This window comes from Epithele typhae (genome assembly GCF_022376455.1).
Source record: "Epithele typhae strain CBS 203.58 chromosome Unknown BXZ73scaffold_32, whole genome shotgun sequence".
Lineage (NCBI taxonomy): Eukaryota > Fungi > Basidiomycota > Agaricomycetes > Polyporales > Epitheliaceae > Epithele > Epithele typhae.
Genome location: NW_025954223.1, coordinates 91154 through 104211, shown reverse-complemented (window position 1 = coordinate 104211; position 13058 = coordinate 91154). Strand labels below are relative to the sequence as shown.

Genomic DNA, 13058 nt, shown 5'->3' with positions numbered 1-13058 from the left:
CCTGGACAACACGATCTGGACTCGATACACCCGAGTATGCAACGTCTTGTTATTCAAGAGAAAACAGTATATAAGGCGTCAGTCATTAATCTCATAGTCCCAGAAGAGACTACAGTCGAGTATGGAGGTATACATGACGGGCAGGTATCTACGTCTCCATCTACAGCTTCGCCCGGGCCTTCTTTGCGCTCGGATCGACGAGCTTAACCGCACCGGACGCCATGAGCCCCTTGAGCTGGTCGCGGAGGACGCGGCGGAGGAGCTTTCCCGACGGGTTCTTAGGAACCGCGTCGACAAGCTCGACGCCAGCCAGCCACTTGAACTGTGTCTTGTGGTCCGCGACGTGCTGCGGATAAGGGAGAACATGAACAATGTGAGCAGCATGGGGGGGATGAGCTGACGAACCTTCTTAACGCTCTCTTTGAAACGCTCCGCTTCGCGCGGGTCCGCCTTGGCCTTCGGCGCGACGTTGGCGTTGAGGACCACGAACGCGAATGGCAGCTCCCCGCTATACTCGTCCGGCGCGCCGATCACGCACACGTCCGCAACGTCGGGGTGGCCGAGGAGATGGCCTTCGAGTTCTGCAGGTGCGACTGCAGTCGACCGCGTCAATGACACTGCTCGAGCAGGAGGCGAGGAAGCGCACCTTGCAGGCCCTTCACCTTGATAAGCTCTTTGATCCGGTCCACGATGTACACCTCCCCGTCCGCGGTCACGTACCCCTCGTCGCCGGTGTACACCCACCCGTCGATGAACGTCTCCTTGGTCGCCTTCTCGTTATCCAAGTACCCCAATGCCATGCTCGGGCCCGTCACGACCAGCTCTCCAGTCTCCCCGATGCCTGCCCATCCTTGGCCGTCCGCCTTCCGTATCCTGACGGCCGTGCCGGGGACAAGGGAACCAGAAGAACCGGGGGTGCCAACACGCACGGAAACCGTCGGATGCGAGAGCACGGTGCAGGTCTCCGTCATCCCATAGCCTTGGCCGATGTGCGCGCCGGGGAGGACACCGACGAGCTGGTTCGTGAGCTCAGCCGAGAGAGGGGCAGCACCGGAGGTCACGGCCTTGATGGAGCTGAGATCGTAGTTCTTCACAAGTGGGTGCTGTGTGGTTAGAACGTGTCAGCGAACGCGGATACAGCCTCACAGCTGTCGTAGACTGACCTTGCAGAGAAGCACGATCATGGGCGGCACGATGCTATGAGTAACGGTAAGTGCGATGAAGTAACACGGTGCCTTGTTGTAAACGTACGCGAGGTGCCCAACTTTGTACTTCTGAATGCTCTTCAACATGTTCTCAAAGTTGAACTTCGTGACGACGGAAAGGGTGATCTGGATATGCATGCGTTGAGCATGTCACGCTCCACACCGAAGCGACTGGTCGACATACCCCAACCCATGTGTAGTAATGCAAGCTGACGACGGCACCAAAGATGTCTGCACAGGGGCGTCAAGCTCGAGGCAATCAAACGCAACAGATAGAAACTCACGGTAAAACGGGAGGACTGTGAGACAGACCGCTTGATTAGACAACAGCACGCACTCCACAAATTAGCCATGCTCACCTCCCAAGCCAATGTCTCCCGCCCGATGCAGCTTCTTCTCGAACGGTCGCTTCTTGTCCTCTTTCTCCACAAACTGCTTGATCTGCACGCAATTCGCGATAACCGCGTAATGCGGAATCATCACCGCCTTCGGCCTCCCCGTCGTCCCGCTCGAGAAGAACAGCAGCGCGAGCCTCGTCTTCGCCTCCCCAGGCTTGAGCTGCGGCTCCACGAAGCGCTGTGGATGCGAGAGGCCCTCGTGGATGAGATCGTCGAGCGACGCGTGCGCGCCGTTGTCCGCGGCAACAGGCTCGAAGAGGACGATGCGGTCGTCGCGAATGCCTGCCTTGCGCGCGGCGGCCAGGCCAACCTCAAGCGAGTCCGGGTGCAGGACCAATGTGGTCGCCTTTGCAGTCTGGAGCTGGTAGACGAGCTCGTCGACGGTGTATGAGGGGTTCGCGCCGCTGGCAGCGGAGACATGATGTTGGTGGGAGGACGCAGGAAGAAGGGATAGGGACGTACGTCATGATGCCACCGACCCGCAACGCAGCCCTGCGCGAGTGTCAGAGCTTTGAAAGTAGTTTACAATGAGGAGCTGGCGTACCACATAACAATTGGGTAGTCTGAAGATATGGGATGAACAAACCGTGGTCACTATGTGCGCATATATGTACTCACCAACGTGGTTGGGACCGTAGATACACACTGTCCTTCAGCTTAAGCTTGCCTTCTCTCCCCAAATACACTAGAAATACATACCAACATCCCCATCCCCTTACGCCGAGATTCTCGATGAGCGAGACGCCTCGTGAGCAGCATAGGAAACTCGCTCACCAAAGTTCCAGCGAATGTGCATCGCGTTCGCGAGGGCCCATACGCGAGCGCGCACCTACGTCGCAGGTCAGAGGTGCGCGCATCGAGCGAGAGTGTAGAAAGTAAGATAGTGGTAGGAAGAGGGAAGATAGGGTGTTGTTCGTCAGCGAGTGTCTGATCTGATTCTAGGCAGTGTGCGGGGCCAGGCCTGGTTCGGGATTCGTTGGAGTAAAGATGACAGCTTGTTCTCCCCTCTCATGTCTGCCCTTAGAGCAACTCGCTGCCCTGCTTCCAGAACAACCCCGCCCACGCGTCCGAAGAAGTTTAGGCACGTACCTTGTCTCCGTGGTATTCCCGCCCGGTGTGATCTTCGATGAACCAGGTCGCGTTGCGGCGCTGGCGGGCCTCGCCATTGAGAGGGTGGACACTGTCGAGGAAGAACTGGGGGATGGTGAGGTGGTCTGGGATGTAAGTCAGCGGCTCGGAGCCGTACACCGTCGGGATGTCTGCGCTGGCCATGGTTGCTGGAGAGCGAGGTGCGTGTCGAAGAGGAACAGTGTCAAGCGGGAGCGGGGGGGCCCAAGTCGGGTGTAGGCCGGCGCGACTTACGGATGGCTTTTAGGGCACCGACAGGTCGTCGGGACGGCAGCTAGGAAAGCCGGCCGGTCAGACGGTGGGTCACATCGCGTACAAGCATCACGACCCCACGCTGCAGCCCAAATTCCGTCTGGTGATCTGCTTTAGCGCGGCCGACACTCCCTTGGCCGAGCTCTCAGCTTCAACTTGTGCCTCACGCGCAGCCCTCAAAGCAACTCGCGGATTAGCCAAGATACGTTACTTGTCACATGCAGCCCTTCACTGTCTCATATCTCATCAAAGGGCATGCTCCCCACATGTTGCGACCTACTGTGCAATGCTGGTGCCCTTCCCAGCGCGCGTCGACGGCCAAAGAGCGTCTCAAGGCTCACAATTAATGTTCAAGTTGCTCAGCCGGACGAACGAGGATCGTGCCCCGCGTTCTCAAGACATTAGGAACTGTGAGTGCTGCTGACAAGTCGCAGGTTTCACTTCCCCAATATGAGGACGCGCTAGTCCAGGCAAGTCCTTGCCCCGCATGCGGGGGTGGCTGATCGCCGCGGGAGTGTCATATCATGATCGTAAACACCTGTGTATCGCACTAGTGTCTCTACAGCCTCGCACGCGCCGTTTGCATCATCGAAAGCGTCCCAGCCTTCTGCATGTCCTTCGCCTTCTCCCGCAAAAACCTTCTCAGCAGCTTCCCGCTCGGATTCTTCGGCACCGCATCCACGAACTCCACGCCCACCAAATGCTTGTACTTTGTCTTGTGGTCCGCGACGTGCTTCATGATCTCCGCGCGCGCCCTTTCCTCCGCACGCTTCCCGCCCGTCTTGATAGCCTTCGCCGCTGCCGCCGAAGGCGCGACGAACGCGAGCGGCACCTCGCCCGCGAACTCGTCCGGGATGCCGACCACGCACACGTCGTCCACCGCCGGGTGCGTGAGCAAGTGGCCCTCGAGCTCCGCCGGCGCGACCTGGAAGCCTCGGACCTTGATGAGCTCCTTGATCCGGTCGACGATGAAAATTTCCTTGTTCGCGTTGAAGTACACTTCGTCCCCGGTGCGCACCCAGCCGTCCTGGAACGTGTCCTTGGTCCTGGAGGCGCGTCAACGTCCGGCGGGGATCAGAGAACGAAGGGAGAGTGACGCACGCTTGCTCATTGTTCATGTACCCGAGCGCGGCGCTCGGCGCCTTGACCACGAGCTCACCCCGCTCACCGAGCGCGGCGACAGTGCCGTCGGGTTTGGCGACGCGCGCGGTGCAGCCGCAGAGGAGGAGGCCACCGGAGCCCGGGGTGCCGTACTGGCGGTCGATCGGTGGGAAGCTGACCGTGGTGCACGTCTCGGTCATCCCATAGCCCTGGCCGATCCAGCAGTGCGGCAGGACCTGCGTGAGGTGCGCGGTGAGCTCGGCGGAGAGCGGTGCTGCGCCGCACATGAGCTGCATGACCGAAGATAGGTCGTAGTTCTTCACTGCCGGGTGTTTGCATAGAAGGACAATCATTGGGGGCACGAGGCTGTGGCAGGGGTGAGGCGCGATGACAGCAGAATAGTGGGAAGGACACGCACTAAAGATGCGTGATGTGGTACCTCTGTATGCTCGCGAGCATCTGTTCAAACTGGAACTTCTGCACGACCACGACCGTAGTCTGTTCCATGTCAGTATATGCGCTCTAGACGAATCGTGTGCTCGTACCCCAATGAACAAGTTGAAGTGCAGCACGACCACAAGTCCATAAATGTGGTAGAAGGGAAGATCTGCCGGGCCCGCCGTGTCAACCACACATGCGAGACAGCCAGAAATAAGAGCACTCACTCGCCAGGCATTTGCTCCCCGGGCGGTACCGCTGCATCTCCAACGGCTTGCTTTCGTCCGTCACCTGCGTAAAGTGCGCCATCTGGATGCAGTTTGCGAGCACGGCGTAGTGCGGGATCATCACCGCCTTCGGCCGCCCTGTCGTCCCGCTACTGAAGCTCAAGAAAGCGAGCTTTTGGCGTCCCTCTCCGGGTGCCAGCCGGCGCTCGATGAACGTCTGTGCGCGCATGTTGCCTTCCGCGATCAGCGCCTGTACATCCGTGTGCTTTGAGGACGGGACAGGATCGAAAACCACGACGCGCTGTGGTGCGAGTCCAGCGCGAGCTGCGGCATCCAACGCGACTGGGAGCGAGCCCGGATGCGCGATGAGAAGGCGTGCGGAAGTGGCGCCGAGCTGGTACTCGAGCTCCTCCGCGGTGTATGCTGGATTTGCGCCGCTGAAGACCCATGCCGCGGAGGTGTGGCGCGTGCGAGGGACGTGGCGTATATATGCACGCATCGCATGTGCAAAGGGGTAGATACGATTGTAAGTTTATGCTCTGCCGAACGCGAGATGGACAAGACTGCACTCACGTTATAATACCTCCTAATCTGTGCACGGCCCTGTGGGTGCGCGAATCGTGGCGCTGTCAGCGTCTGCATATATGCGCATTCCAGCTGGTAGCAAATCGATAGAGACCTCGGCTTCCCGCACATATACGGTCGGCTGCGGTGGAGCTCGAAACAAAGAAGCGGCCAGGGTCGCTCTCACTCCGCTCTCCGCTGCGCCTGTGCGCGCGCGGCCGCGCTTTTTTGAGCTCTGCTGCGTATGTGCGGGAACGCGAAGTCTCCATCGATTTGTTACCAGCTGTCATAGACACGCCCGCGCTCGTAGGCACAGCGCGGGTTAACCTCGGACGCACCAGACAGCCACAGGGTAGTCTGAGAAAGGCCGTGATCCTTTAGCGCACGCTGATATGCGAGAAACACGGAGCACACACCAACGTGATTAGGCCCAAAGATGCAGACTGTCAGATAGTTGAGAAGTTAAAAGCGCCCGGGGCCATGTCAGAAACTGACTGAGATTGCCGTGACAGCCGAAAACGAGATGTGCTTACCGACATCATCTTCCCCTGGTCGCCGTGCGGAACGGGATATGTAAAACATGGCACGTCAGACGCACCGGACAGCGAGGGCGGAGGACAGGGGAAGGCGCACCGATGTTCCAACGCAGCTTCAAGGCATTCGCGAGCCCGTGCGTGCGTGCGCGCAACTATATGCGCGGGGGCGGCCGGGTGAGAACCAGCTCGGTGACCTCACTCACGCGTGAGAGGGGTGACGCGACGTACCTCATCCGAACCATACTCGCGCCCCGACAAATCATCGACTATCCAAGGCTGGACGTTCTTGAGCACCGGTCGCGCGGGGTGATGGGCATCGAGGATGAACTGAGGGATCGTGAGGTCGTCAGGAATGTGGGGAAGGGGCCCGCCGTCGGCAACAATTTCAGCCATGGACGAAGCTGGAGAGATGGCTAGGAGTAGGGGGAGGTTGACGGCCTGTTCCAAGATGTTATATGTGGGAGAATGCGGGGGGTGGGGGGAGGGGAAGTCGGAATTCGACCAGTCTGGCGGAGACGCGCGCGCGAGTTTAAAAGTACCCCGTCCGGCAAACGCCCCTCCTGGACTTGGTAGGTACCGTGGCCACAAATGAATGTTGAACCCTGCGCCGGCCGCGATGGTGCGCCACCGTGGTCCCCGTGCCCACGCACATAAGCCCACGCTTGCGGAAGCTCCGAGGCGGCGCGCGAGCTTGCACCCGTCATGTGTTTGGTGAGCGCGTTCGCACCCGCGGCCGACAAATCAAGGAAAATTTCGACTAGTAGCGTCTGTCCCTTGCAAGTTGCAGCCGAGCTGCAATGCATGATATCAGCACGGAGTGATCAACAGCCCGTTATGCAAATACCGACTGCGGTTTGAAGAAGGGCACGGAATGATGTGGATGTAATAGGCGGTGTATGCAACAGGCGGTGCATGCGCACAGGACGAGATGGTGGTGGTAGGAAGTGAATCAGCTGGGTGCCTGCTATCGATCGTGTTCTCGGCCCTTGACGCCCGCTCGCAGCCCAATTGGCACTCAGCGCTAGCGCAAACTGTGATTGCGCGCACGGCGACCCTCAGCTTGTAGGACTAATGCCGATGGGATCGACGGGCCTGAACGAGCCTCAACGTTCAGTGCTCGGCGGAACGGAACTACATAGAAGCCAGAGCCGCGAGAAACCAGAACCGCGAGAACCTAGAGACGGCATCTCGCACGGAAGCCTTCCGCTTGAATCGCGTCTTGACATGATGATGACAGAGAGATTCCATGTAATAGTACAGTGTGAGCGCGCGGCGGAACGAACGTACAGGGCGTGGGGGGCAGGCTACAGACAACACGGCGGCACGGTCCTGTCTCGGTACGAGGGCGCTGGAGGCGAATGAGGGCGGGTTCTGGAATCGGGAACGGGGGCGCGGGAGTCTGGAAAGGAGAGCGCGTGGTGGTGATACATAAATAGTATCCAAGAGAACTCCTGTGGATGGCGGTCGATGTGCGGGGGTATCGTGTGAGGATGCGTATTGTGGGAAGAGGTGTAAAGAATGGGAGATAAGCGCATAGAGACAATGGGCTGCCGCAGGCGCAAGATGATCGAAAACAAGAAAACAGGCAAGAAAACTATGTACGTATGAAAGCGAAACAAGATAGGAGGGACAAACGCATGAGAGAGCGTGAGGTCGTCCATTAGGGAGGAGCTATGGTAGAAAGTGGGGGGATGGGGTCGGACTGACGTCGACCTCTACACGAACAATGTCGTGTCCAGACCTTCAGAAAAGTCGAGCACGACGATTTTCCTGTCGTGCGACGTACTATAAGGGTCATTGTAGAGTCAGCCCAAATGCACGATGCCAGACGAGAGGATAGAACGCACCTCACGATCCGGCAGTGGTCGAATTTGACGTCAAAGATGTGGCTGGCATGGCAGCCTCGGAATTCGCGGACCATCTTGCCCGTATGCAGATCCCACACCTTCACCGTCTTGTCATATGAACCGCTCACGAGCCGCCCGCTGCGTGGATCAAACGAGAGAGCGCGGACCAGGTACTCGTGACCGGTGAGGACGCGCAAGCACATGCCCGTGTTTGCGTCCCAGACCTTGATCTTGCAGTCGTTGGAGCCCGAGACGATCAAGTTATCCTTAAAAGACAATCACTTAAGTGAACACAACTCAGCAGATGGTCCAGCAACAAACACACCTTGAACTCAATGCACGCCAGCCCACGATCATGGCCTTCGAACGTACGGAGGCGCTTCCCAGACTTGACATCCCATAGGATCATCTTGCCATCGCCGCTTGCGCTGACGACTCGGTCGTTCTGCAACCCGACGGCGTTGACAGGTCCTTCATGGCCGCGCAACGTGCACCGCAGTTCGAGTGTCTCCCGATCCCACACACGGATCAAAGCGTCCTTCGAGCTGTGTTCGTAGCTATGTCGTCATCTTCACTCAATAATGGGGGACTAAGAAGAGAAAATAACGTACCAGCTCACAATCCACTTCGAGTCGATGCGCAGATCCAGCACCCCGCCGCTGTGAGCGTGCAGGATGGCGCGAACCTCAGCGGTGATGCGAGGTTCGTCCTCTCCAGGAATGTAGTGTGCATAGATGTCCCAAACGCATACTGTGCAGTCACTCGAGCCGCTGACCATCGAACCCTTCCGCGGGGCACGAGGATCGAAGTCGGGCTTGTTATAGTCGGGGATGTCCCAATCACGGTCAAACTTGAGACAAAGGACGCTGCCGCGGTGACCTCCGAAGGACGCAAGGAGTTTGCCCGTCTTCAGGCTCCAGACCTTGATCGTGCGATCCCGGGAGCCGGTGATGATCTTCGACGAGTCAAACTCCAAGCAGTAAACGCTGTGATTGCACCCGCATAAACCGCATGCCAAATACGGAGGCGTCGCAAGACTCACCTGTCACCATGCCCACTAATTCGCATGACCTTGGGCTCCCAGGCCTTAGTAACCTCCTTTTCGGATACTACGGTGTCGTCGCTCATGTCGGCACTCAGCCCGGCGGCTGGAAAGTTGGCCCATCGGCGGTCCAGTTCTTGCCTGTTCCGATAGACCTCATACCAGTGGACCTCTAAAGGCGCAGGTATACTGGAGTACAATGACTTCCTGCGGAGCGTTCTCCTGAGGTCCACCCGCCATCCGTCGCATTCCTTCGACGAGAACAAGGCGTGCCATATTGAGTTGTCGAGGGCAAGATGATTCCAGTTTCTACGAGGAGGGTTAGCACCATTGGTCTGATAGGGAAGAGCGACCATAGTACCTTGAAACACGAAGGCAGGCAAGAACGGAAGGAAGATCGAGAAAGGTGAGGAGGTGGAGGGCGAGTTCTAGTGGGAGGTGCGAGACAATGTCCATACCAGTTACCGCCCGAACATCGATGAAGCAGCCTTCATCGTCAACGAGTTCCCCTTCGTCGTCGTCCAGCGGCGGCATGTTCGAGTAGTCGATTGAGCCGTCCGAGTGATATTCGGTCTCCCATGATGGCAGCCCAGGACGACGATGGCGCAACTTTTTACCAGGTGACCCCTCCCGCAGCACATCCCATATCTTCGGAAGAAATCCCATCCCAATCGTAAGACTCCGCGAGGCCTTGATAGGTGAGGGGGCCGGGGTGCGCGCGTTGCTCCAGCTTGAGCTACTGGGGTAGTAACCAGATATGGTGCGTCGCCCTGCTTGGAGGAGAGCAATCGAGCAACGGGACGCGTTGTCCAGCTCTGGTGGAAGGACCATGTTGTACACCTCAGGGTTCCAGTTGACAATCGAGAATGTGTCCGTTCGGAAGCTCGGGGTTGGTGACGTTGGGCGTGTCACGGTGAGAGCACGGGGCACGGCAAAGAGTGCGCCGTCAACGTCCTCCATCTCCGAACCAGTGGCGTCACTGTCATCCATCACGTCCAATGTGTCCATCGGGGCAGCGCTGGGCGCATACGCCGTGTCTGACGAGTCGCCTGGGAGGTCGGAGGTCGTGAGGAATGGGGAACCGAGCACCGAGTTGAGCAAGTGGCTGAAGCGCGGTGGCGGCTGCGGATCCTCGTGTTCATACGCTGCGTTCAGCGAGTCGTCTTCTTCATCGTGGTCGTGGTAAGGGGGGAAGGGGACGTGGGCGTTATAGTAGGGCTGCGGCCAGGAGGCCATCGGGGGTAGATGAGGGGTATGGGATGAAGTGCTGACTGTATGCAGGGCCGCGGGCTTGAGACACCTCTCAGACGCTGTGTCACAACCGGAGCCGACAACGACCGATTGCAGGAGGGGTTGGGTGCTAGATGTCTCCAGCAAGTGTGGCGACCAAGGTTGGAATCCGGCGATTGGGGTTCAATGGACAAGTCCAAGCAGAGAAACGTTGGGTCGTGAGGTAGAAGGAAAGATAGGGGAGTAGGGTACGATGAAGAACGTAGAGGCGTGAGGGTGGTGGTGGACGGTGGAAAGGGTCACGCAAGTTGAACACCGCCAAGTTCGGGACATTGACACGGAAGCGCCCACGAGTGCCACTATGGCCACCGTCGGCGCGACAACCCCGATGTCCGTCCCCGTCACATGCGCACTGCGCCAGTCTCCTGTCGCCCCATCAGACGAGCCCAAGGCAACTAGGGGAAGAAATATGACGGTGAAGGGGGCGGTGACAAGGATCGGCGAGCGCGATCTAAGCAATAACGCTCGCACGACGTCCTCCCTTGACAGACCCAGGTGATGAATGGCGGTGCTGCCTGAAGAGCACGGCAAGCATTCACGACAACTTGGTTTTGCGTGTTTGTGTGGATCATGTGTAGGCCACGATGCAGGCTTGCTGCAGTCGCACGGCGGACATATTCTTGTAACCTTCGCGACGCTAGGCCCACCTTGCTCAGTTTTCATCTTCTGGCGGCAGACTTCAGACACCTGGGTGCGGACGTAAGACCGCGGACTGTTCGACAGTACTGGCCATTGTATTCTGGGTCAGGATGAAGTTCTGTTCAGACTTTCGCAATCATCACTCCAGATCTTCAAGTGCCGATCCATGCACGCACGTGGGCGCGGTGGCTGAGATTTCCTCCGTTTTGTCTGTCCATCCGCCGACAGTCGAGTCAATGTCGTCTCTCATCGCTACCACCACCTCTCCACGATGAAGTACTTCTCTACCCGCGGCGCAGACCAGCTCTTGTCCTTTGAAGAGGTCATTTCTTTCCTCCCAAGATCACATCCGAGATTCTGAGAGCCCCGCTGACAGACCGTCCTCACTGGTCTCGCTCCCGACGGCGGTCTCTACATCCCGGAATCCATCCCCACTCTCCCCAAAGACTGGCAGACTGCTTGGAAGGACCACTCTTTTGTGGATCTTTCTGTAGAAGTACTCTCCCTATACATCTCCCCGGACGAAATCTCAACAGCCGAGCTCCGCGCTCTGGTCGAGAAGTCGTACAGCACCTTCCGCCATCCCGACGTCACTCCCTTGAAAAAGCTCACCGACACCACCTATGTCTTGGAGCTCTTCCACGGCCCTACATTCGCGTTCAAAGACGTCGCCCTTCAGCTTCTGGGGAATCTCTTCGAGTTCTTCCTCAAGCGACGCAATGCGCGCAAGGCTCCCACAGAAGAGCCGGAAAATTTGACGGTTGTCGGTGCAACCAGCGGAGATACGGGCAGGTGAGTGTGTTGCCCCCTGTTCACATATTGCGCGCATATGTCGTCTCCCCTTTCCCCGCATTGCAGTGGAGTCGAGTATGTCTAACGGTGTTTCGATGCCAGCGCCGCCATTTACGGTCTCCGCGGCAAAGACAACGTGTCTATCTTCATTCTTTTCCCGACCGGACGTGTCTCGGAGATTCAAGAAGCGCAGATGACGACAGTACTTGACCCCAACGTGCACTGTCTCACCGTCGGAGGCACGTTTGACGACTGTCAGGTATGCTATTTGGTTTTCTAACCGCGCCTCCCATCTCACCTCAATTTGTAGGACATCGTCAAGTCCCTCTTCGCCGACCGCGCTTTCAACGCGGAGTACCGGCTCGGGGCGGTCAACTCCATTAACTGGGCGCGGATCCTCGCTCAGACCGTCTACTACTTCCTTTCCTACTTCCACCTTCGCCGCCAGCTTCCTGCCGACGCAGACATCGAGATCCAGTTCGTCGTTCCCACCGGAAACTTCGGGGACGTTCTCGCGGGCTACTACGCGAAGCGCATGGGTCTTCCCATCGGTCGCCTGGGCGTCGCGACGAACGCCAACGACATCCTGGCGCGCTTCTGGCGCAGCGGCGCGTACGAAAAGGTCGACTCGTCACCCGCGGCCTCGGGGACCGCGGCTCCGCAGCCAACCGCCCCCGCGGCCGGTGCGTCGGATGGAAGACAGGCTACTGCCAATGGCGGGGTTCGAGAGACGCTCAGCCCCGCGATGGACATCCTCGTGTCGAGCAACTTCGAGAGGTTGCTGTGGTATCTCGCATACGAGACGAGCGGGCAGGACACGATTGCGGCTAGCAAGACGATTGCGGAGTGGATGGCGAAGGTCAAGCATGATGGGCGGGTGGAGGTTCCGGTCATGGCGCTGGAGCTTGCACGGAAGGATTTTTTCGCGGAGCGTGTTTCGGACGAGCAGGTGAGTCATACAGCCTTGTGTGTAAGGTTCTAGTGTCTTATGAGGACGCATATACAGACGCTGGAGATGATCAAGTACTACTTTGAGTCCGACGCGCACTACGTCGCCGATCCTCACACGGCCGTTGGCCTGCATGCCGCGCGCGTCGTCGCAACGCAAAAGTAAGTATTCATATCAGCCTCTCAAACTATCGGGCTGATGCGTTCCTTCAGTTCTCCTGCTGTCAGGCAAATTGTACTCTCCACCGCGCACCCGGCGAAATTCTCCGACGCCGTCACACGCGCACTCTCTGGCTCGCAATCATTCGACTTTGAGCGCGACGTCTTGCCACCAGAGTTGAAGGGTCTGACCGACCGCGAACGTAGGGCCATCACCATCCCCCGCGCGGAGGTTGACCTCGTAAAGAAGGCAATCGAGAAGACCGTACGTGCGGGGAAGCCGGTGGGGTCGAGTGTATGATGAGCTCGCGCGGACGAACAAAATGCGTGGTGTATGCTGATCTCAGAGACATAAAGACAGAAATTCGTACAAACATGTCATATTAACCTTCGTACAATATCACTATTAACCTTCGACGAAGTCTGGTACTTCAGGGTGCGTGGGTCACCTTCGCTTCAAATATTTGTCTATATCGCCATTCCGATTGTGCA

At 58.2% G+C, this 13058-nt stretch overlaps 4 protein-coding genes across 4 annotated transcripts; 1 reads left to right on the top strand and 3 right to left on the bottom strand.

Moving 5' to 3' along the window:
- Positions 1 to 160: 160 nt before the first annotated feature.
- BXZ73DRAFT_102438 (amp dependent CoA ligase) lies at positions 161 to 2875 on the bottom strand (the record flags this gene model as incomplete). The annotated part of the gene is made up of 14 exons (XM_048015231.1): positions 161 to 346; positions 406 to 593; positions 647 to 1103; positions 1164 to 1197; positions 1252 to 1331; positions 1390 to 1436; positions 1490 to 1504; positions 1565 to 2007; positions 2066 to 2095; positions 2148 to 2166; positions 2222 to 2248; positions 2303 to 2317; positions 2378 to 2432; positions 2693 to 2875. The coding sequence occupies 14 exons, from the start codon at positions 2873 to 2875 to the stop codon at positions 161 to 163; spliced, it is 1779 nt and encodes a 592-aa protein (XP_047876735.1).
- Positions 2876 to 3542: 667 nt separating this feature from the next.
- BXZ73DRAFT_48652 (amp dependent CoA ligase) lies at positions 3543 to 6242 on the bottom strand (the record flags this gene model as incomplete). Its single annotated transcript, XM_048020097.1, has 11 exons — positions 3543 to 4029; positions 4085 to 4450; positions 4503 to 4582; positions 4630 to 4691; positions 4750 to 5186; positions 5323 to 5352; positions 5652 to 5670; positions 5730 to 5756; positions 5847 to 5861; positions 5947 to 6001; positions 6078 to 6242. The coding sequence occupies 11 exons, from the start codon at positions 6240 to 6242 to the stop codon at positions 3543 to 3545; spliced, it is 1743 nt and encodes a 580-aa protein (XP_047876734.1).
- A 1322-nt stretch (positions 6243 to 7564) lies between these two features.
- Positions 7565 to 9974, bottom strand: BXZ73DRAFT_102436 (WD40 repeat-like protein; the record flags this gene model as incomplete). The annotated part of the gene is made up of 6 exons (XM_048015230.1): positions 7565 to 7634; positions 7697 to 7962; positions 8022 to 8253; positions 8308 to 8682; positions 8739 to 9047; positions 9100 to 9974. 6 exons carry the CDS (start codon positions 9972 to 9974, stop codon positions 7565 to 7567), a joined length of 2127 nt encoding a protein of 708 aa, XP_047876733.1.
- A 964-nt stretch (positions 9975 to 10938) lies between these two features.
- Positions 10939 to 12867, top strand: BXZ73DRAFT_48702 (tryptophan synthase beta subunit-like PLP-dependent enzyme; the record flags this gene model as incomplete). Its single annotated transcript, XM_048020106.1, has 6 exons — positions 10939 to 10989; positions 11044 to 11459; positions 11562 to 11718; positions 11770 to 12408; positions 12466 to 12569; positions 12621 to 12867. The coding sequence occupies 6 exons, from the start codon at positions 10939 to 10941 to the stop codon at positions 12865 to 12867; spliced, it is 1614 nt and encodes a 537-aa protein (XP_047876732.1).
- Between the last annotated feature and the right edge of the window lie 191 nt (positions 12868 to 13058).